Genomic DNA, 23,459 nt, shown 5'->3' with positions numbered 1-23,459 from the left:
ATGGCCCTGTGTCTATGGAAATTTTTCAAGTCAGTGCACCTGATTCTTCCTTAAAAAAAAAAAAAAAAACCAAACCAAAAATCCAAAGTAAAACAAAAACCCTGAGCCTGGAATTGCTTTGGAACCACTGCGGTACCTTTTGTGAGAGCAGCTCTGTTGTGTAAGGAGTTGGCAGCTCTTAACTCTTTCCTAGATGGGCTGCTTCAGTTTGCTTGGTGATCTTGACAGAGTCTGTGTTTCCCTCTGTGTGAGGAGAGTTATGCTTTTTACAGCTTAATGTTTGTGAAAATTGCTTTTTGTTGGATGGGAGTGCTCTTTAGACATGTGTAGCTTTTATTAGCGTTCAGAATAATGCAGTGACTGTAGCTGAAGAATTTACATGAGGGATGTTTTTCAGGGTGAGAGCTATTGGCTTGTGTGCTTGTTGGCTTTTAATTCTTGGATTGTGTTGAAAAGCCTTCAGGTACCTCTGAACACTGAGCTGTAACCCAGTACTGTACTGTCCTGGAGCACTTCACTCTTCTGAATTCAAATTGGCTGGACTGAAAGCACCACGTCTCATTGCAAACCATTAACCTTCTTCCCATCCTCATGGAAGTAACATGAGGGAGTGGAACAGCATTTGCAAAATTGTCTATAGGTCTTGAATAACTGGGCTCTGAGGTTTCTCATCCTGCCCCAGAGTCTGGCAGAAGCACTCGTTTCTCTGGTTCATTGCATCTGGAACCTCTGAGCATGGGATTGAAGCTCTCTTGGCCATCTTTCTCCATCCTAAGTTGGTGATTACCTTGTTTGTCTTTAGATCTGCAGCCTGGTGGTATGTCAAAGGAATGCCAGGTTGTAGGATGCTTGCTACCTCAGTTTTTAGATTGAATTTGTTACCTCCACATGAAAATGAACTGACTGAGACAGGCTTATTTTAATGAGTGGGAATTTGCCTGGAAAATAATTGACTTTTTGGTTTTTTAAGATCTGAAGAAAGTAATGCCTAGCTCGCACGCTCTCTCTTTTCAGAACAGAGATGTTGTGACTACTCGGTTTCATAAACAGAAATGCTCAAGTTAAATCTTGTCAGTGCAGATTTTGAACACGTACAACTTAATTTTACCAGCTGTCCTTCTGACGCTGTGATTCTCACAGGGAAAATGGGTTTAAATGCTCTAACTATTGATTTGATTTCCAAAAAGTATCTTGAGCTGTTGTTTTCATTTCTATGTTGATATGTTGGCTATTGGGAACTAACATGATCATCCTCTGATGTGTCTATTCTTAGCAGGATGTTATCATTTGAAGCCCCATGTTATTGTTGGAAGGTTTGAAATGTTTGCTTTTCTGGAATTTGGTTCTGGCCTGACAGTGTTTCTGTGTATGGGGGTTTAAAAAGAGGCGCAGCATGAGGAAGGAGGTACAGAATTAAAACTTGGGGATTTCTCTGTTAAATTTACTCGTTGGCCTTTGGCAATGAGTCACTGCCTCAGTTTCCCTGTGTTTAACAAGATGCTCATGATGCCTACTTCAAAGATACTTTGTGAGGATTAATTAATGCTTGCAAAGCCTTTGAAGATGGAAAAGCAGGAGTTGAAATATGAAAAGTTTCCATGCCCCAGGTAAATGTTCTGTGTACTGTCTTGAGTTTGGCTTGTTCAAAATCTCTGGAGCACTTCCAAATATTTTGAATACCTTATTTCATTTGTACTATGGTGGTGAAGGCTTTTGAGACACACTGAGGGGTAGAGGTGTACTTGTAGAAGTTAGTTACTCACACGTTCCCCCTAGGAAAGATGGTATCCTGTGCTCTCAGCATTATGTACCAGTTAGAAGAATATAGGTGGCAGGTGCATCCTGAAAATGGTGTCACTGGAGTGTTTTCTATTTATTTTTCCCCAGGGCAAGTTTCTGTCCTTTCCAGTGTTGGATAAAACAGTCTGCTGATGAGCCCTGTATGAAATGATTTACGGTAATCCTTGAGCCCACAGGTAGCCTGAAACAGATGGGAGGAGCAGTGCTGTCTGCACGTCCCACGGAAGTTGAATGCTTGTGATATTTTAAAATACGATCTTAATTTCTTGTAAAACATCTCAGCTTGGTATGTGATGTGTAAGTAGGTGTGCAGGGGGAAAAAAAAAAGGGTTTTCAGATTTTCACATCTTCTCCAGGGTGGCATCTCCTCTTCTTCCATTTTGCCAATGACTTAGTAATTGTTTATTTTTTAAGTACTGCATCAATTTAAGATGTTGTGATGAATTATGGTGTAACTTGATCTGGTTTTGCTTACTCAGAAGGAATTTGAGGAAGATTTTGGAGCACTGTCAGTATTTTAGTGGTTTAGGCTGTGGTGCTGCTGCAAATTGGAAAGGTTGGCAGCCTGGGTAGAGGTGGGAGCTGTGCTTCCATCTGCATCCGTGTGTCTGATTGTGAAGCACACTAGATTCAGGGGAAGGTTTTCAGCTTCTCAGTTTGAGCTGTGTTAGACAGAAGAGTAGGCAAGAGCTTGAGGTTAGTTCTGTGATAAGAACAAGCTGTCAAGTCTTAAGTTTTATGCATAAGGAGCCTGAACTTTTCTGGTTTAATTCAGGTTTCCCTGGATATGCAGCAGACTTGATAGAAAGCTCCGCTGACAGACGCCAGTGTACAGATAGGTGAGTTGGGTGTGAGGAGGTCTAAGCCAGGCCAACCAAAGTGCTTCTTGTAGGATCGTGGAAGTTTAAGCTGCTCCTTTGCTAGCAGGAAGGTGTATCGAGTTTATGCTGGAGATTTAGCTGCTTTGGCTGTAAAAGATCTGCCAGTGCTGCATTTGAAGCTGATGTGGGCTGTTGGGGCAGCTTGGTGAGTGTGGTATAAACAGGATGCCTGAAGATTTTCCTTTCTTCTGGAAACATCATCTTGCCAACCGAAGACAGAACATCCTGCAGAATCTGCATCGTTAACAACCCTCCCTGTCAGCAGATGACTAGACAAAATTACAGCTCTGGAGGGAGTTTGGTGTTCCTGCTTACAAGCAAGCTGTGACGTCTTTGTGAGCCCAAGTGGCATGTGGGCTTCTGGCAGTGAGAAGTGCTTCTTGTGGCTCAGAGATGTGGCTTCCTAGCCAGGCTTCCAGACTCATCCTGGCTCCGTGAGTCAATTGCTTGAAACACATTTCCTGATTGAGTGCTGGGTCAAACTGCATCTGGCACTGCTGTAGCTGTACTTACCTATAAAAATAGAAGGGCATAATTTGCTAGAAATGTTGGATGTAGGAGCTGAAGGGAGGATAAGTCATGTGTTGGGGTGATTGATTATGTGATTGACATAATTTTTTTTTTCGCTGTTATTTACTTGTTTGTGTGGTTTTTGGGTTTTCTTGGTTTTTTTAAGATGCCTTCAGCTCAGTGTTGGGAATCATAATGTAGGATAGCACGAATATGCTACTGCTGTGGTCAGATTTTAGGGAGGAGGCAGGGTTACTTAGTAAGATAACCATTTGAAGAGGTAGTTAACTGATGGTACTAAGGCATAAATAAATGAGGAAGTTTGTTGGTTAAATAATAGGAGAGCTTCTGAACTGATAAGGTGGTTGAAATAATGTTTGCAGCAACATATACAACTAGAATCCCCAAGAGCAAACGTGTCCTTTAAGGGTTTGGGCTTAGAGAAGCTGTATTAGGTTGTTGAGTCCCTGAACTTTTGTTTGTATCAAGGAGTGTGTGACCATGTTTGCAGTTAACTGGCTTCACATCTGGTGAACTGCATCAATGCATGGGGTTGTGAGAATTTATTGCCCAAATTGCAGATATTTCCATAGCACAGCCTGCATTTATCCCAACTACTTTTCCTTTTGGATGCCTGCCTGCCTGCCTACCTTTTGTGTGAGACCGTTTCCTGCTGTCTTGGGATGGCTGTGCTGAATTTGAGAAGTGGTGATCAGAAAGGTACTGGAGGCAAATATCGAATGGTTTATTTAGAGTAGTTGGTGAGACCAAATCATTGCATATTTTGTTGTTACAGCTTTTGCCAGCTTATGGGAAAAACCCCTCTGTTTTGGGGAAGGGAGTAGCAGGGATTAAGTGATACTTAATGATTTCTCCATTGTGTTGTGTGTTCTCTGCTTGATTGACCATAGAAGATCTCTGTTGGGTATTCCACAGATCTGCAGTGACTTGGTTTGTTTCATGGCAAGCCCATGATCTGGAGTGGATATGGTATGAATTTCTACCCAGAGTTTTCTCAAAATAAACTATTTTATTTAGGGAGTTTTTTCACCGTGCTTGTCTTATCCATTTTTCTTGAACCCTCATCCCTTTGTTGGCTTACCCTTCTTGCTGAAATCCAAACAGTTTCTTGATTTAGTTATTTCATGACCTTTTTCCAGTTACTGCTTCCTGTGTTTCTATACCATCTGCTCCTCCTGAACAAAGATTTTTCTGCCGGAGCTGTGAGTGGGCTGCTGCCCTTTGTGATCTCTCTTGGTAAGCACTCCCTCCATCTGGGTAGAGCTCTCCTCATTGTACTTGGGGAGCTCCACGCACCCGGCAGGAGTCTCTATAATGAGCTTGTAGATCTTGCTTCCAGCAACTGCATCAGCTCACGTAGAGCAGGGGATGTTTTTCAATCTGCATCATTGTATGAAAGTGACAGCATTGCAAAAGAGAAGCTGATGTACCTTAGGTTTGGAAACATGGTGGAAAGAGGACTGAAGTTATAGGAAATGCGTATTGTACGTAAGCAGGGGGAGGAATCTCTTAATTTTCCTTTCTCATTGATCATGAATGAATGAATGACCTGAGCTTTGCAGTGGTGAGTCAGTCTGTGGAAACCTTTGGTTTGCTTTTTATCTAAGTATTAGCTGTTGGTTTCCCTTGTTGTCTAGTTATGATGGAGTGAGAACAAAATCTCGTGAGCAAGTTAGGAAGCACTGTGCTTGTGTTTAGCATGTGCTGGTTTTCTTCTGCTAACACTGACACGCGTGGAAAGATGAAGATACCAGCCTCTCCTGCTCTTCAGTTTGTTGTGAATGTGACTTTGCTTCAGCCCTGTACACCAAAGCAATTACCACGTGTTTTAAGTTGTATTTTTACCCCATGTTGGCTTAGTGGTTCTAAAGTGGGTGTGTTCCTGACGAGAAAAACTTGGGTCTCTTAAGTAGTCCATGAAAATAAAATATTTGGGTTTTTTCTTTGGTGGTTTGGTTTGGGTTTTTGTTTTTTTTTTTTCCAGTTGCTTTTGCTTCAGAGTTGGTTTGAACCTGTCCTGGCAACAAATGCAGGTGACTGGAGGGGTGGGAGGTGAAGGGAACTCCCTGAGCCACAAAAGCTTTTCACTCCCACTGGGAGGCAATTATTTTACTTAAGATTTGAATCTGGTATCCTTGCTTAGGGTGAAATGCAAATGACTGGGTGCATGTTAGAAGCGTCCTGCAATAGAATATAGGGGAGCCATGTGTTTCTTCTTCCTGCTGCTGGCTCTTGGCTGTGTGTGGTAGCTGACTGCATTAGTATTGTTCTGGTGCCTGTGTCAGTGTTCGTGGCCTGTTGAGCTGTAACATCCCACGATCCCTGTCAGTCCAGCCAAGTGCTTCTTTATGAGGGTTAGAAAACAGGATCACTTTGGAGGCTGATGGGACCAGGGGGAGGATGCTGCCACTCCTTTGTGGCGAGGAAGAGTCGGAGTAGGACCGGGACCAGGCAAATCTCTAACCAGCCAGACTTGTGGGATCTGTTCAATACCCAAAGATGCACCTGCAAAGATGTTGTCACCTGCCCAAAAGAATTTGGGGAACTCATTATTTCTATCTCCAGTTTCAGTATGTTTTCTTCATCCATTGCTCTTGTTTAGGTCTCAAGTGAGCCTTGATGAACTGTGGGCAGTTTTCTCACACGCTTGGCGAGTGACATGTTCGCAGTCACCCGTCATTATGTGTTTTTGAAAGGACAAAATGGTGTTCTTTGGTGTGCAATGGTGTCTCTCCTAGAGCTGTTTGTGTTCAGGATTGTAGAAACCAGTGATCTTCGCTGTTAATTTTCTGCTGCTGGCTGCAGTGTGATGTGGTGGGGAAAAGGAGGCGCAGAATGAAGGTTTTTAGAGGGCTTCTGCGTGACGCTGTAGCTACCCTAGCATTGCCCCAAGGATAAGCAACAAGCCTTGCATGTTCAAACATGCAGCTTAGCTATTTAGTGAGCTGGGGAGAACCCTTGTGCCCCACTAAGGAAAATTTCTCTTCTGTCCTGTAGAGAGAGATGGTGAAAAAAATGCCCAAGTCTTCTATATAAAGAAACAAGAACTGCATAATACTTGAATTTATAACGTTTTTACTCAAGTAATGAAAAATCTGCTGTCTAGGTTTCACTGCTTTCTTTCACTGGAATGCAGAGCTGATTTCCCTTTCTGACAGAAATCTTTACTGAGCTCATACACGAAAGCATTCACAAATATTGTCTCATTTGACACATTTCTGCAAATATTTAATTGTACACGCCGTATTTCTGACATGTGAGGCGTTAATGTGCCATTCAGGCTTACTGCCATCATGTAAAATTCAAATGTCTTAAACTTTTTTCTAAGTCAGTCAATGTTTTTTTCAAATAAAATTATAGGTAACAAAATGATTTACATGAGTTTTAAAAGTTGTCACCCTTCTTTCTTTCCTAACTGGATAGGTCTGTATGTTGTGAAACCAGGGGAGAATTGACAGAAAAAGTTTGTGGAAACTGTGGTGTTGTATCAGTCTTCCTCTAAATTGTTACTGTATTTTTGAGCAGCTGTATTTTAAACACTAAGTTCCTCAACAATACTAGATACCAGGAAAGTTATTTTATGCTGTTAGCTAAGGTAATATTTGAGAATCATAGAATCGTAGTGGTTGGAAAAGACCTTTAAGCTCATGGAGTCCAACTGTAATTTTTTTTTGAGTCAGCTAGGCCTGCAGAAAGGACACTTTCTGAAACAACAGCAGCTTGTTTTGGAGGAATTGATAGTAACTGCTTAACACATGATCCTTGATGTGAAAAGACAGAGGTCTGAACAGACTGTCCCTACCTTCTCATTAGACTTGTGCAGGTCTGATGACATTTTGTGTCTCGTGAAGGTGGATGTTAGAGAAAGAACATGGGTTTTTCTGTTAAATAAACAGTATCTTCAATTACCATGACAACCTTGATGACTGTTCAGAGTAAAGAAGGTTTCTATTTGGCTAGGCTGCTAGCCTTGATACGTGGCTGTCCAAATTCTGGGGAAGAAAATAGCTTTGGTCTTGTCTTGACCAAGAGCCAATTTGCTGAGAAAGGGAAGGGAGTCTGGGTGTTCCTGATTATCCAGCTGTCTTAGCAGTGTGGTGAACAGATGAGAAGGCAGGGTAGTGGAGAATCATTTATTTGTTTAAAACAATAAGTCAAAGCACGTGTTACTCTTGAGTCCTGGTTTTTACTAAATACCCTTTTTCAACATGAAATTTTAAGAGTGGGGAAAGATTTAGTGTTAATCCTGTGTGTGATTTGTCTACTCCTTTCTTTTTCCCTTCCCTTTCCACTAGTTCTCTAAATATTTCCTCTGTCTTTTGCAGTGGTAGTCGCTCTTCCAAAACCTTCAAACCAAAGAAGAATATTCCAGAGGGGTCTCACCAGTATGAGCTGCTAAAACATGCCGAAGCCACGCTTGGAAGCGGTAATCTCCGCATGGCCGTTATGCTTCCAGAGGGTGAAGACTTGAATGAGTGGGTTGCAGTTAACAGTAAGTCGACTGACCTTTTTTCTTAAGGGGGGGTGTTGAATGTGGGTTGATGCTTGTGGGAGGACATCTGTGCCCTCCTTTCTAGTGGGATAGGCTCTCCTGTCCTGCGTGCATCATTCTGCTGCAGTTGGGAGAGGTGAGTGTTGTATCATTTAGAGCTGACAAACGCAGAGCAAGTCAGCAAGGCAAAAACTGCTTAATCTTGTGCCAAAAATATGTTCCTGTTCACCCCTAAGAATAAGAATTATTTTGTTAATGTCTGAGCACTTGCTCACAAACAAGTTGTGAAGGAGAAATGTCACTGCTGTTTTTAGAAAGTAGCCTGTCAGTGCCGTTCTAGCGGCTCTTTTTCAGAGGGGGTTGTTACCCAATGGGACAGTCTAAGCATAAAACCTTAATGGAGTTAAGTGGGAGGGACAGGTTTAAAACGTGTTAAAGACTGCGGTCACGTGTGTGGCCTGGCTTTACTTTTGCTTGTAACAAACCCAGAGACCCAACTTTGTAATTTTCCTGAAGTTAGTTCCTTCCTTTTCTTTCTACCAAGTTGTGAGCTTTTGCTTTAATAAGTCTCTGATGTCATTATTTTAATTTCCTCTAAAGCTGTTTGTCCTAGCTCTCTCCTTCCATGCTAGGTCAGGCCAAACAATGATGCCCAGATTAGTGTTTTCTGATGGCTTGGCCATGTTTCCTCCTCCTTCCTCTCCCTGTTGCATGAATTTGCTGCCTGCCTTCTGCTCTTAAGGAATGGATTAACCCAAGACCTGTCATGCTCTGCAGCCCATGCAGAGTTTTGGCTGCCACAGACTCTGTGCCCTGTCTGGGTACTTCCTCCTCTTTTGTGTCTTTGGCTTGGCATGCTTCCATGATTGTATGGTATTGACTGTGCACGGCACATAAAATTAAGCTCAAGATAAATGTCTTCTAATTGTTTACGTGACTCTTTCTGTTTCTTCTTGCTCTTTGACATATTTGGGAAATGAAACTGTCATACTGACTTCAACCTTCCGGGTCGTGGCCACACAGTGCTCTGCTGGATGAATTGCCACAGCTTCCAGGGAATGTTGAAATTGCTGACACCATTCTTTATAGTTATTCACACTGTATTGCAAAACTGTCTAGAAAAAAAAAGCCAGCCCATTTTTATGAGTAAGCATTACTAAAGATGCTTCATGTATTGCTGGCATGCTTCCCTTTTGGTTGTTCCTCTACTCCATGTCTCTTCCTTCCTGTGTGGCAGTGGTGTTTTTTCTCCTCCCAAATGACTTCACTGCTAAATTAGCTGGGTGGCAAAAGTCAGCAAAGCACTTGACAAAAGAGTGGGAGGTGCCTTTTGGTAACAGCTGCATTCTGCAATGAAATGCTCCTCTTTCATGCCTCCTACAACCAAGTGGGGTTTTAATGTTTACTTTTTTTGTCTAGAAGTGATTAATTAACTCATTAGGTGCTCCCTTCATTTATAGTATCCCTCTACCTCACCTAGTACCAGTCAATGATAGCTGTGAGCCCCTTCTGTTGATTGAGGTAACCTCATAAGGAAATAAAATGTGTGACTTAATGTCATCGGTTTTGCCCTTCACAACAATGACAGCACAGGAAGGAATGTTCTGTGCTCTTCTACTTCTCGCTCAACTCTTAACCTTACTGATGTCTCATGGTAATGAGTTGATGTACAGGTGGATTTTTTTTTTCACGTGTGTTTTCAAAATAAAAAAAGATGAGAAGTGTGTAATGAGTTTGTTTTGAGTTTCTTCTGAAATCTTGATTTAAATATACTGAAATATAATTTCAGAAGTACATCTTGCCCGTATCTTTATCATAGAACACCAGACAGCGTGTGCTTCTTCAGGGAGAAAAGCACTTGGAAAAAATAATCTCAGCCCTTGAAACTTGAGAACAATGAGTAAAAAGAGGAAATGAAAATATGCAGAGATACTGTGCAGCTTTGCACATGTTGGAAAGGAGGTTCTTGGGTTTTTCTTGTTGGTCGCACGCCGCTGGCTTCGCAGGAGCGGCGTCTCTCATGGCCTTCTGAGACTTACAAGTGTGGGATTCACAACAATCAGTCATCTCCTGGAAGTCTGTGTGGGTTTTGTGAACATGCTTGCCTTGAAGCAAACGTTGGGCTGTGGTTTCTACTGGGAGCGGGGAATGGAAACTTAATTAACAGTCCTTGTGTACACTTAAGAAACAAGGGCTGTGTATAACGACTTCTTGCTGCCTTGGGTGTTAACTGCCGCCTCCTCCCTCCCAAACAAGCTTTAGGAGTTCTTGTCCTCTCTAACTTCTTTTTTTAATCAATCTTGCTTAATGTTGTTTTGCTGTTTTTGCTTTTGCTGTGCAGAGGGGAAAAAAATACTAATACTAAAAAATACTAATACTCACAACAGTGAGTTGTGCTGGGTGCATGCCACACTTCTTTATTCATTTCCCTTTTTTGAAACCTGGGAAGTTGTTTGATGCAGTCGTAGCTCGTATCCTGCATCTGTTAACAGTAGCTGCAGCTTGGTGCCATGATGTACCTGCATTCCTTGGTGTTTATTCTCTGGACAAATCCTTGAGGGCAGCTGCAGTATTTAACCCTCCCTTTCCTTCAGCTCTCAGTTATTTTTGCAGTATTACTTGACAGTGGTTACGTTTAGGATGTCAGTCTCCATTTCCTTACAGCAAAACTGTACATCCCTGTCATACAGTTAAGCAAGAGACACAAATTTGGGTAGGCTACCCAGTAACGTGCTGATTTCTCTTTGGCATGGCACTGGATTGAGAGCAGTGTATTGCTGGTGTTAATTCCACAGTGTCCTGCGGATTGGTTGTGTGAGACTATTCAGTGTTGAAAGTGGTAACTTTTTTTTTACCCTCCTCTCTTCCTTTTTACCCTCCTCTCTTCCTTTTTACCCTCCTCTCTTCCTTTTTACCCTCCTCTCTTCCTTTTTACCCTCCTCTCTTCCTTTTTACCCTCCTCTCTTCCTTTTTACCCTCCTCTCTTCCTTTTTACCCTCCTCTCTTCTTTTTTAAGTTAAGACAAACGTGTGACTAAATACTGCAGAGGCTGGTCACAGGAAAACCTTTCCTTGTTGTTTCAAAACGAAGAGCTTTGTTTATCACGTGAAGACTAAGTTGAGTAACACATGGCTATTTGGTGACATTATGGGACTGTCAGTATTGCTGATAAGGGCTTTTATTTGAGTATTCCTGAAATCTGTCTCCCTAAAGAAACAGTTTGTCACTGGCAGGTTGAGTTGCAGGCAGCACTGAGGTAAAGTCAGTTTGAAGTGGTGCTGAGCACAGATAGAGTGCACACTGGTTTCTCATCCTGAGGACTAGCCCTGCAGATATGATTTATAAATGAAGTTTGTAGCTGTGAAGGCTCCTGCTGTCAGAGGTGGCAAGCCCAGTGCTCTTAGGAGTGTAAGTGGTGTAGTCTGGACTGGGCACTGGGGCATTAAATCTATTTTTATATGATATATGGTTCCTTTCAGGCTAAGGGTGTGTGGATGGAATAATGAAATTTGCCAAGCAATGTGGTTAAATAGAAGGAGTTGAACTCCACCACACGTGATTTGGGTTTATATAGGATTGCTGAATTTCATCCATGCATAAAAATAGATGAGTAAGGACACTGAAGCTTGTCCCACAAGTCTAAAGTTCCTATATGCTTGGGTTCATCTGGAAGCAGAGTTTACAGTGACCGTTGCAGGATAAGGGATGCAACAGAGTAAATACAGAGTAAAACTGTTATTCTGGCACTATGTTGTGCACTTAGTTCGTCATAAGAATTTAACATACTTGAAATTTTATTTCCTGGCCATTAATATTGGCTATTTTTTGATTTTTTTTACTCATTACATCCGTTGTCTGAAAGACACTTTGAAAAGATAAACTTGGGTATCAATACCTTGGTAACGTGCTGTGCCTCCCCACCAGATGCAAGGGCAGCCATTCATTGAGGGGAGATGAAGTGGATTTTATAGCCTGGTTCCAGCGACCACAGTTCCGAAGAACTGTAACATAACTAGAAGAGGGGAAATTTAGATGAGATATAAGGAAGGAATTCTTTATTATGAGAGTGGTGAGACCCTGGCCCAGGTTGCCCAGAGAAGCTGTGGCTGCTCCTCCCTGGAAGTGTTGAAGGCCAGGTTGGATGAGGCTTTGAGCAAACTGGTCTAGTGGAAGGTGTCCCTGCTGATGGCAGGGGGGTTGGATAAGGTGATCTCAGAAGGTACCTTCCAGCCCAGGCTATTCTGTGACATGTTCTTTGAGAAGATAGTCTTTTGGAATACAAAGCCTGAGGGATGTCAGTATCAGCTAATGGGTAACAGTTCTCTCTAGTTGGAAAATATACACTGAAAATCTTTGTTTTATTCCAGACTTGCCAGTACAATTTGGGATTCTAATAAAATGCACCAAACTTGAAGAGAAAGAAGTACTTAACTCAGCTTCCTCTATCCCTTTTTTTCTTTCAAATGAAGGTTTTGCTGCAGTAAACAACTCAAGAGTTCTTGTCAGAGGCTGTTCTAGAAAGTTGGTGGCTGCATCCTGCATCTCCTTTATAATACATCTTAAAAAGCAGTAACTGTGAGGTTTTTTGTTGTTTGTTTGTTTGGTTTTTTTTTTTCATTAAAAACCACTACAGGACCCTCGTCATCAGGGTGTGTTTTATAGTTAAGGCTGTAGGAAGCTTTTGTTGCCATTACACTGCAGAGTGTTAATTGATGTTTTAAACACTTTGCAGCTGTTGACTTCTTCAACCAGATCAATATGCTTTATGGAACCATCACGGACTTCTGCACAGAGGAGAGCTGCCCCGTGATGTCTGCTGGCCCAAAGTAAGATGATTTTTTTACCTATGGTTGAGAGTGTGCAATCGTTGAGATGATTTTGCATTTGAAAACTTGAGACTAGGTCAGTTGAGTGCCAAAGATAAGGTAACTTCTGTGGGTGGAAAGGGTGTCTTCTCTTGTTATCTGTGGAGGGAAAAAAATTTTGAACCTTTGTTTAAGGGAGTGGGGAATGTAAGGGTGTGTTTTTGGGATGTTTGTTTTGTTTGCTTGCTTGTTTTTCTTTAGCCTGTGAAGTAAATTGATAATAAAAACTATTTTGACTTTCTTTTTTTTTTTTTATTTTAAATGTTAATGAAAGCTTCTTCAATTAAGATTTGAAGTTTTTCTGTGGAAGCATTCAATGAGGGCTTACCGAAATCTTTCTTTTAGGCATTTGAGTAGATATTATAGAAATAAACTTGGCTACAGTTTTGAGTAGTCTGAATAAGAATCCCCTACCCTGTCCCTCAGTTAAGTCTCACTCCTTTGATTCTTGCTTATGCTTTTGTACAGACATCCCACGTTGGTGGTTTTTTCTTGATCTCCAGCTGATTAGTGTGTTCTAAAGAGGTAAATACTTGCCTTGCTGAGCTAGTGGTGAAGGAGGGCACTGCTTCCTTTTAAATGAGTGTAGAATCTTAAATAAACAATAAAGAAAAGTGATCCTCTCCTCCACTTCCTCCTCCTTTGTAATGACATTTGTGGTTACTATCTGGAGCCAGTAATTGCCAGCCAGTGTGGTGGAGAGCCAAGGACTTGCGGAAGGGTGCCGCTGGGAGGGCAGGGCGGGGAGAACAGGAGCTCGGCAGGGCAAGAGCGGGCAGACAGAGCAAGAAACGCTTTGGTGCTACATTCTTAAACTAAAAATGGATGCTGCTGAATGCCAAAACCAGCATGGGCAGGCAGACCTGCTGCTGCAAAGCAGGGAGGGGTGAAAATACAAAAGGAATAGGAATTAACCATTATACAGAAGAACTTAGGGATAAGCTTGTGCAATAACAACCCATTGTCTGCTTTGTGCTTTGGCATGCAGAACAGGCTCTTACTTATTAAATAAGAGCATGAAAATATTTCTTTGCTTTATTGTTTGTCTGTTGAGAAGCAGTTATTTGGGAGAAGAGATTAATTATTAAAGGCTTAGCTGTTTGGTTGCCAAACTAAGCAATTTATTTCTCTCCAAAGAGAAGAATAACCATTGACAGAAATACAAGTCATACTTAAAGACTTACGAAGTAGGGTAGAAAAGAGATGCTGGAGGCTAGAAGATGCACTCTGCCAAGGGTTTAATGAGGTGATCTTGTCCCTAGGATTTTCAGAGCATTCCCCAAGCTCTGCAGCCCCAGCCTGAGCTCAAGGATGGGTTTTAGGAAAGGATCAGAAGCGTGTGTGCACGTGAGGGGCTGAGGCCAGGCAGGCGCAGGAAGGAGCGATTTGTGAAGCTGGCGCTGATCAGCGGTGGCGCATACGCAGTTTTAGTTTTTTAGTTTCAGTGAGTGTGACTTTCTTTCACTTACAAGGTGGCCTGCAAAATTTTCTTTAGGGGACCACTGCTGGAAAAACCTGTCAGCATGAAAGCAGTGATATTTATGGACTTTTTTTTCTCTTTCTTATCTCTGTTTCCTGTTCTCTCCTGCCTCAAACTGTGTTAGTTGAAGAGGCATTGAGTCTTAGGTGCTCATTAGTGCTTCTAGGCTGAAGGGTGCTGTCTGCTCACATCCACGGCTGAGCTACCACCAGTATTGCATCCTCATCTGTTTCAGACAAAGGAGTAGGAGTTAGCTGAAAAAAGGTCATTTGAATCAGGCTCGGCAGCTGTTAACACCAGCAGCTGGAGAGAACCAAAAGCAGCAAGCACTCTGTGACTCTGAAGTCTGATTTTTGCATGGAAACATAAATACTGGAAAAGTGTTTATGGTCCATCCATTTAAAAAAGGTTCTAAGCTGCTGGTGCATACTCAGGTAGCTGTTAAAAACTCGTCGTGGCTCAGACACAATTTTCATAGCACAACTGACAGACTTTCGGCAGTCTATGGAAAAATTAAACCAGATGTCTTAAGTGAGAGGGGAACCAGAGCAGAAGTGTGATGTTTCCTGTGTCTACTGCCTGATACTGGTGCTTTGGCTTTAAAAGAATAAAAAAAAACAAAACAAATAACACTCTTGGCCACGGACAGCTCACCTAGATTCATATTTGGTTTTTTGTGTTTTAATTTTGATTGACGGAGGGTTATCTTCTCTAAAGGGCTGCTTTTCAGCACATGCTTGGGGCTGTGTGAAGACTGCTCTGGCCAACTGGTTCTGTTTGGTAGCAGCCTTACCAGGAGGGCTTAGCTGAGGCAGGTAACTTTTTGCATGCTGTGGGATCACTTTCATCTCTTCTGGACTTGTCTTTGTTGGAAGAATTGCTGACTTAGCTTTTATCAGAGTGTTAATACATTGAGTTAGTTAAGGATCAACAGAAAGATCAAGAACAGATCTCTCTATCCTGCTGTGCAGCTCATTCTCTAACTATTTGAAAAAAGTGTCAATTTGTTCCAAAACATAGGATTACTCATGGTTATGTGCCATTCTTTTCATTTCAGCAAAGACCAACCATTTCTTACCCAAAAAACCCCCAGTTGGTTGTCACTTCTTGCTGTTCTTATATCAATTGCAGTATCACCATCAGTGCAAGAGGCATGACAATAAGTTCAGAACCCACCTAGAAGTAATATGGTGATTAACCAGCTTTGGGTGAGGGGAGTTTTCTTTGTTTTCCTCCTCTGTTGAAAGTCTTCAATAAGAGGACAAAGGAGGGACACGGCTGCTGCATTTTTCAAAGCTGGATGTCTGAACTGAGGCTCTAAAATCCATATTTAGGCATTTGTGTAAGTGCACTCAGCTCGCTCTTAAAGGCAGTAAGCTCTTTCTCATTTTCCTGAGGCTTGTTGGTCCACAGTGCTCCTGTCTTCCTTATGTTAAAATCAGAATAGCTGGGCACTCCAAAATGGACAGCTCCCATAAATCCTCCCAGGGAGTAACACTGGGTAATTGAAAGTTGGTGTGCTGCCTTCCACCCAGTGTGTCTGCAGCAGAAAAATGAATAAATCATGGACACAGGTCCTTGAAGTACCCTGTGTCCCTTAGCAGCATCAATCCTTTTGCCTTTTTGTGATGCTCCACTCTGTGCCTGCGTCACTTGATGACTGAGAGACAAAGCAGAAGTAGTATTTTTCAGCAGTCTTGATGTAGTACAGTTTTACTGAGGTTTAGAGGTGATAGGTGCAAATAAATGTCTGAGAATCTTCTAAAAGGCATTACTGGGCCCCTGTGCTTTACTGCTGTGGGACAAGGTAACAGCCTGAATTTTAGTCAGGTTGGTTTTAGTTTTGCTGGTTTTTTGTCTGGGTTTTGGGTTTTTTTTTTGTAGGCTATGTACATGTCACTGCGCAGTAGAGGAGCTGGTCCTATCATGGCTTATAATTGGGGATATTTTCTAAGTGTGAGAAGCATAGTTGTGTTTTCTCTTTATAGATGGCAAATAACTTATGTTTATTAGTATGAGAGAATCTGGCCGGTCTCGTTAGGGATTCTTAGCTTTTCCCCTGCACTTGCTGAAGTGAACTGTATATTTCTTGCTCTATCCTTCACATATTATTTTGCCCTTAAAAGCCTGTACTAAACTGTAGAGGTTTCTAAAAATATATTTTCTGGAGAGGAATTGCCTATCCTGACAAGGTTAATTTTTTTCCTGTCACCAGAGCTGTAGATGTTTGCTCAGAGGCTTGAGCTAGAAATGTGATTTTCAACATTCATTGCCTTTAGCAGTTCAAGTGATTCTAATGTGTGGGAATTTTTGTGTCTAATTTTCTTTTTTTTTGTTTTGTTTTTTGTTTAAGAAGTTGGGCTTAGATTCTTCATTTGTTTTCAGTGTTGTGTTTAATCTTGTAGGAAGAGTTCATTTTCCTCTCCCTTGCGAACCCCAAGCCTTTTGACAGCCCAGGAACAATGGTGAACATGATGATGCCCACTGTGTGGAGTGTTTGCCAGAAGACTTTTAGATTGTCTGTTTGAGTTTTATTTTTGTCAGGATATATCTGCTGTTTCTTAAGAGCTGTGTTACTTAAAGGGTCATTTTGTGGTATTCCTTCCTCTGAAAAAATGCAGAATTAACCCGTTGTGTTGGGGAATGGGGAGGGAGGAAGGCTTCTTACATGTTATTTGCATGGGATTTTTAGCATGTAGTTTAGTTTGTTGTCTTACTCTGTCTCCAGACTGGCACCTCAGCTCAGTGTTGATATTTGTCCTACATTAATACCACTTAAATCTCAGTATTGGGGTAACACAGGGTGGTGAAGAACACTGATTTTTCAGAAAGCCAGACGTGTGGTCCATTCAGGGTGTATGGAATTTTTGCTTGTGTTTTGAGTTACAACTTTAAAATGCTTTCAGACCCTCTGGGGTTGTTGTCTTATAAAAATGGGATCTTTCTGTACCTTTGTATCGCTGGTAAAATTTCTTTATCGTGGAAACGTTCTCCCAGTTGGTTCTGACAAAACTGAATTTGTTAAACGGAATTAGAAGCCAGATTTATCAGATACGGTTAAGCTTTGCATAAAATGATGCATATTATCTTTAAAATAGAAGATCTTCTTCAGTGTCTGTACAATAGTAATTGAGATGGCAAGGGAGAGTTTAAATGGTGGTGGCTGCGGCCCAAACACTGCGGAATGCTACTGCTGTACTATGAAATAGCAATCAAATTGAGCACGCTGTCCTCCATGAAAAGAAAAAATATTAACAATTAATAACATTTCTTCTAATTCTTCTAAAAATTAAGAGATAAAACTTGTAGATGAAGTGGGTCTGTTTACTGTGAAAGCATGACTGAGCTGACATCACTACCCTTGGATATTTAGTTTGTTTGGGGTTTTTTGATTTAAATTTTTAAAAGGGGAGTGTTGCAGCTTGTCAGAGTCATCGCTCATTAGTTTCTCTCTGAAGATTTCAGAGCTGCAGAGCTCAGCAGCTTTTTGCTTCTGGCTTGGCATCAGGCTCGCCCCGCGGACAGGCGTTCCGCAGCAGTGCTGGTCGGCTGAGCAAGGCTGGCCCTTCTAAAACGGACGTGGGAGATGATGCTGTGTTGGGATCTACAAGAGAGGGCTGTGCTGATGAGAATTAAGTGTTCAGATGTTAGGGATTGGCAAGGAATATTATGATATATGTATTTGTACTCAGCAAGACATAGGAAGAAACACTGTGGTGCAGTTGAAAGCGGGTATTGTCAGGCTCTGAATGTTAAATATGCTTGTTTTTTTGGGGTATTTTTTAGCTATATGTTCCCAAGATTAGCCATCTGCTCCTGTGCCTGGATTGGTGTCAAGTGCATTCCCCAAGCCAGTCAAAATACCTGTTCTATTCTGATTTCATGAGGACTTGTTTCTCTCTTGTGCATGTGAATGGATGCTGTTTAATACATTTTTTTTCCATGGCTTTTTAAATTCCTAGAGTTAAAATGATAACTGTAAAATGAATGATACTGGCATCAACTCATTAAATGTGCTCCATAAAAGATGTCAACATTACCAGTTCTGTGAATGGAAAAGGCTAAAAGGAGCACATGTTTTTACTGTTCCATAGTCATGTCAGTGGTTTGTAAAGGTGTGATGCCACCTTACCTACAGCTGGAAAAATGAAGCTAAAAGGCAGTTACTGGTCTGTGTCTATCAAGTGAGTCAGTGGTGTGACTGGAAATGGAGATTTTTCTGAATCTTGGTGTGCTGCATGGTGGCAGTAGACCTTCAGATATGAACCTATCTCTAACAAGGACTATTTAAGTCTAGTGTCTTTCTTCTAGCCATTGGCTGAAAGGGACTTTATAGCAGCTTCCAGTTTTGCAGTAGTATTCCTTGGCATTAACCTACCTCTGAATCTCTTCCATGTCTCTAGTACAGTCATCATCTGGGATCTCTCACAAGAGGCAGTGTAGCTAGGTTGTCAGTATGCAAAATCTATAAGAATATTTTCAAATGTAAAGTAATTCCATAAATTTTAGTGTTTAATGTGTCTGGCTGGCAGCTGCTGCAGATGTTGGGCGTTGCTACTCGCTTGGCAGTTCTTCTCTGCCAGTGGAGGTGAAGGGAAGCCCATTGCTAGGGCTGGTCGTGTGAAATTTCACATTAGGAATCAGTCAGGTGCCTTCCTCGATTTGAGCCCTGGAGCTTAACTTCTATTTGTGTGAGAATCTCATGGAACTTTTTGATGTTTCACTTCAACAGGCTGTGATGTTTTTCTTTGGGGGTGGGAAGGGAAGTAAAAAGCTTTAAAAATGAGTAAATATCTCTTGGCCTTTTGGGGGTTGGGAAACCTCCTCGTAGAGCACTTCTTGATGTACAGGGATGCAGGTTTGAAGCTTTGGAAGGAGCGTTTGCAACCAAGAATGAATGAGTTGTGCTATAAAGGATGAAATATTTGAAGGCCTTGATAGACTGCAGAAGAGAGTCCAGCTGAAGCAGGATTGCAGTGGGGAGAGTGGGTACGGAGCAGCTGCAGATGACTCGGGAGCATTTGGAGCTTAGTTTGAAGGAAGGGCTGTGGGAGGGTGTGGGAGTATGGGGAGAGCAGCAGGAAGAGCAGCCTTCCAGGCCTTGATGTGAATAATTCACTTGTGTTAAGAAATGTCTTGTTGTTGTCGTCCCAACCCAGATATGAGTACCACTGGGCAGATGGGACAAACATAAAGAAACCAATTAAGTGCTCTGCACCAAAGTACATTGATTACCTGATGACTTGGGTCCAGGATCAGCTGGATGATGAAACGCTATTTCCTTCTAAAATAGGTAAAGTAAATAAGTAAAATTGAACCATGTGTTTGGATTACAGTTGTACAGGAATATTCTTGTAGTCTTGTAGCATTAAAAGGCTTCCTAAGTGACTGGTATCAGAGTAGGGCAACTTTAAAAGGTTACATTATTTATATAAAAGCCCTTTTATCTCTTAAGATAAATTTTATGTGGTGGTACATGAACTCTGATCCATATGTTAATACTCCTAATAAACATCTCTCACAATTCTGAATGCGAAAAGTACTGTTTCTGTTTAATAACTTGACTGTATTGATCAAATCTGATGTTTCTTTTTCATTCTGAGCAGTGGGTTGTTTCCTTAGAAATAAGGCAGAGGGTCTCAAAACCATATAACCAGTAGCTGGTGCAAACTGGCAGCTTTTTGTTGCAGGAAAGATGTTTAGTCCTCATGAGGAACTTCTCCTAGGCCTTACTTCCAGTGAAGCTGAATTGCATCGTTGACCTTAAGTTTGTTTTGTTTTGTTTTTTTTCTTTTCAAGTGAAACTTAAAGATGTGTGTTTTTAAAGGGTTTCTTTGAGGAAAAAAAACAGGAGGAAAATAATGAACAACCACCAGTTTGGAAATGATAACAAGAAGAAAACCCTCTTTCTAGAGGCACAGAGAACTATTTGTTCTGAAGCTGCTAATTGGCAGTTTACCAGCACACCACTACTTGTGGGCTTATGATCCATTGTGGAAAAAGGAAGGGAGATCTCTTAATTGCCTTTATTTTGTGACTAGTTTCTGAAGCATTTGACACATTTTCAATAAGCCTTTTCAGAGAAACAGGGCCACCTGTCAGAATCAAGTGGCATTGGTTTTTACTTACCGTTAAGCAGATATGCAGAGAAGGCTGGTTACTTTGGGAAGAAGTGATAAAAACCCAAATCTTCCCTGCTCAGTAGATGTGAGCATGGTTTTTTCTCATATGGTGGCATTCACTTCAGAGTAGAGTTCAGAGCAGAAGTCCACTACTAATAGGAATGATATTAAATATTACAGTTAATATTAAAGTTCTGTTCAAAAGACCTCATCAGGACTTGGGCTTTCTTTAACTGGAGGTTATACTTTTTAGGACTCTCTTCATGTTTCAATAGGATGTCTTTTTTTAAAGGTAGCAATTCAGAAAGATACTTAATGGCCACAATGGATAAGCAACTAAATCTGAACTTCCTGTGCGATGCAGCAGCCAGTGAAGGAAATGTGATGTTAGTGCAAGCAGGGCAAAATGAAGTATGAAAATTATATTGCTAGGGTTTGAAAGCATTGGTGAGATCCTAATTGGCCTTACAACATGCAGGTTGTGCCTTGGGCCTTCAGACAGGACTTCAGCAACTGGAAAGACTGCAAAAGAACTAAGGTGACTGGGAAGGCTGCTATGTGATGAGAAGCTAGACAGGTTTAATCTTTTCAGATGGTTGATACATCCCTTTTTTAAAATTTTTTTTTTTAAGCCTGCAGATGTGTCAGCTGAAGAGGTGACTGTTCCCAATAGCTGCTGGTTGCTGTTTCCTAACCAATTTTAATAAAACCTGTGCGCTGACAAAGATCTGCTCTTGAAACTGATTTTACCTGTCCTATGTCATTTTCATGGAAATGACTGAAAGGAACATATTTCAGAGTACTTAAGCAGGTAGCTCAGAAAACAGTAGCCTCTGGCTATGGGATGGTGATGAGCAGGATGGAACCAGGAGCCTTTTTGTTGGGTGTGAGACAGGTGGAAGAGAACCTATTTCTGATTTCACTTTAGCCAAGAGAAGTATAAAAACTCGATGGCTGATACCAAAGGTGGTAACTCAAATTACCTACACAGAGGTATCTGGTGTCCCTTGGGGTACCCTGTGGTGTCCTGGACATGTGCACAGAGGCATTGGTGAGATGCAAAGCCTGCAGGAGACTTTGGCTTTTCTGCGTTGGCAGTTAGAGGCCAGGCAGGTACTGAGAGGGCATCTATAAGCACCTTAGATGTTTGGGTATCTGAATCTTACCAGAGGGAGGAGGATCCTCGGTCAGAGAAGGTTCTTCAGGGAACTGTACTGAGGCACAACAAGATTTAGTAGCTGGAAGCTGAAGTTAGGAGAGTTCAGCATAGAAATGTAGTCAGATTTGTCTTGGGAAAAGTTCCTGAGCTGGTCTACTGAAGGGAGGGAAACCTCCCCTCTGGTCTTTCAATGAGCTTGTCATTGTGCTTCAACCAAAACACATTGTGTGTTTTACAGATGGAATTGCTGAGTGGAAAGGAACTGCCCTTCTTGTGCAAGAAATAGAGTTGGGTTATAATGGCTTTCAAAATACATGACCATGGCATGGGTGTTTAAAATAAGCCGTCTGTTTTCTTATTTCTAGGTGTACCGTTCCCAAAGAATTTCATGTCGGTGGCAAAGACGATTTTAAAGCGTCTCTTCAGAGTTTATGCTCACATTTATCACCAGCACTTTGATCCAGTGATCCAGCTCCAGGAAGAGGCACACCTTAACACTTCTTTCAAGCACTTTATATTTTTTGTTCAGGTAAGCCTGACAGGAGCATTATGGTTACAGTTATTTTCTGGAAAAAGGAATGTATCAAGGCAACACCCCTCTAGTTTCTTAACAGCTGGTGTGTTTGTAGGAGAGTCAACACCTCCAGGGTACAAAGATGGTGTCTTACTTAATTTTTATGTATATTTACTGATAGCATGAAGGAATGGAAAAGTTTCAATGAAGTATTTGTTTGCTACAAAAACTAAGACCAAAACATGTTCCTTACCAAATAATTCAGTAGAAGAGTAGTTCCCAACAAAAGGAGGACAGCTTCTGAAGCTAGGTTGAAAAGAGCGTGCTTGCTTCAAAGCTGCATTCCCCTCCTCCCCTTATAAAAAAAGAAAGAACATCTTCTTACATTTCCTTCCTGGAAGTGGGGGAAGAAGCTTTAGGCAGTTGAATACTGCTATTCAGCTAGCGGCAGAAAATGGCTAAGCAAGTGGCTAAGCTGGACTCGAAGAGCCTACTGCCCAGTAACTGTGTCTGAATTCTCACCTGAGCTGCACATACAGAACTCTGTATCTATGTCTTTCTCCTCATCCTTGTTACAGGAATTCAACCTTATTGATAGAAGAGAACTTGCACCGCTTCAAGAACTGATTGAAAAACTCACCTCTAAGGACAGATAAAAGGAAGAGGATTTTTTGGAGTCACTTATTTCTTTAAGCAAGCGTGTGGTATTTGTTTGTTTTTTTTGTTAATTTGTGTTTTTTAAAAAAAAAAACAAAACAAAAACCTGTGCTGTTACTAATGACAGCCAAGATCTACTTTCTGTGCTTTTATTAGGGAAAATCTTCTATCTGTTAGTGACACGCGATAAATAGCTTTTTTTGTTGGTTTTTTTTTTTGGTTGATGTTACTCATTGTGGAATTTTAGCAGATGCTGAGTGTTGATAAAGGAAACGTGCTTTGTTGGGGGATTGACTCTGCTGGTGGATGGGTTCTTGTGTTGTGTCAGTGGTAGCCCATTCTCATGAAGTCCCTAAAAGACTTGCTTACATTCTCTAAGTGCCTTGGCAGACTCACTTCTGAGGTGCAAAGCACATACAATACTGAACATTGCTGGAAACAGAAAATATGAACTAACACCCAGGACACTTACTGATACTAGTTTTAGAAAAATATATATATATATACTTACACTAAAAAAAGCCATAACTTTCTGAAATCAATGATCTCCAGCTTTTAATACAAATATTTGTCTTATTTTTTTAGAGATTAATATAGAATTTTTCAGAACTAGATATTTCTTATAAAGGAAAGTGATGGTGAAGTTCTAGTCGCTAAAGGGAAACAATGAAGGTGGCGTCAATATTACAAAGAACCTGTGCTTAGCAAGTAGTTACATGTCTGTTGCCATTGGTTTTGTCTTTTTGTAGTTGCTCTTATTTTTTTTCAACAGGGAAACATCAACTTGGGTCAGTCACTTTTGTTAAGTTTCCCAGCGTTTGCCAAATGACCAGTTAGTTTGCACAAATGCAGTTAGGAAGAATATTCAATACAAAACAAATGCACTGGGGTAATAATAAGAAAAATCCAACTTGAACAATAACTGGTGAAATCCTGTTTGTAAGTTATGAACAAAAAG

General features: G+C 41.3%; 1 protein-coding gene across 1 annotated transcript; it reads left to right on the top strand.

Moving 5' to 3' along the window:
- Positions 1-23,022, top strand: LOC104526632 (MOB kinase activator 1B). The gene is made up of 6 exons (XM_010170154.1): positions 1-29; positions 7,544-7,704; positions 12,437-12,530; positions 19,209-19,342; positions 21,696-21,859; positions 22,423-23,022. Exons 1-6 carry the CDS (start codon positions 1-3, stop codon positions 22,498-22,500), a joined length of 660 nt encoding a protein of 219 aa, XP_010168456.1. The 3' UTR covers positions 22,501-23,022.
- The last annotated feature ends 437 nt before the right edge of the window (positions 23,023-23,459 follow it).

This window comes from Antrostomus carolinensis, unplaced genomic scaffold, assembly GCF_000700745.2.
Source record: "Antrostomus carolinensis isolate BGI_N321 unplaced genomic scaffold, ASM70074v2 scaffold376, whole genome shotgun sequence".
Lineage (NCBI taxonomy): Eukaryota > Metazoa > Chordata > Aves > Caprimulgiformes > Caprimulgidae > Antrostomus > Antrostomus carolinensis.
The sequence above is the reverse complement of the archived record's forward strand: the minus strand, read 5'-3'. Positions and strand labels throughout refer to the sequence as shown.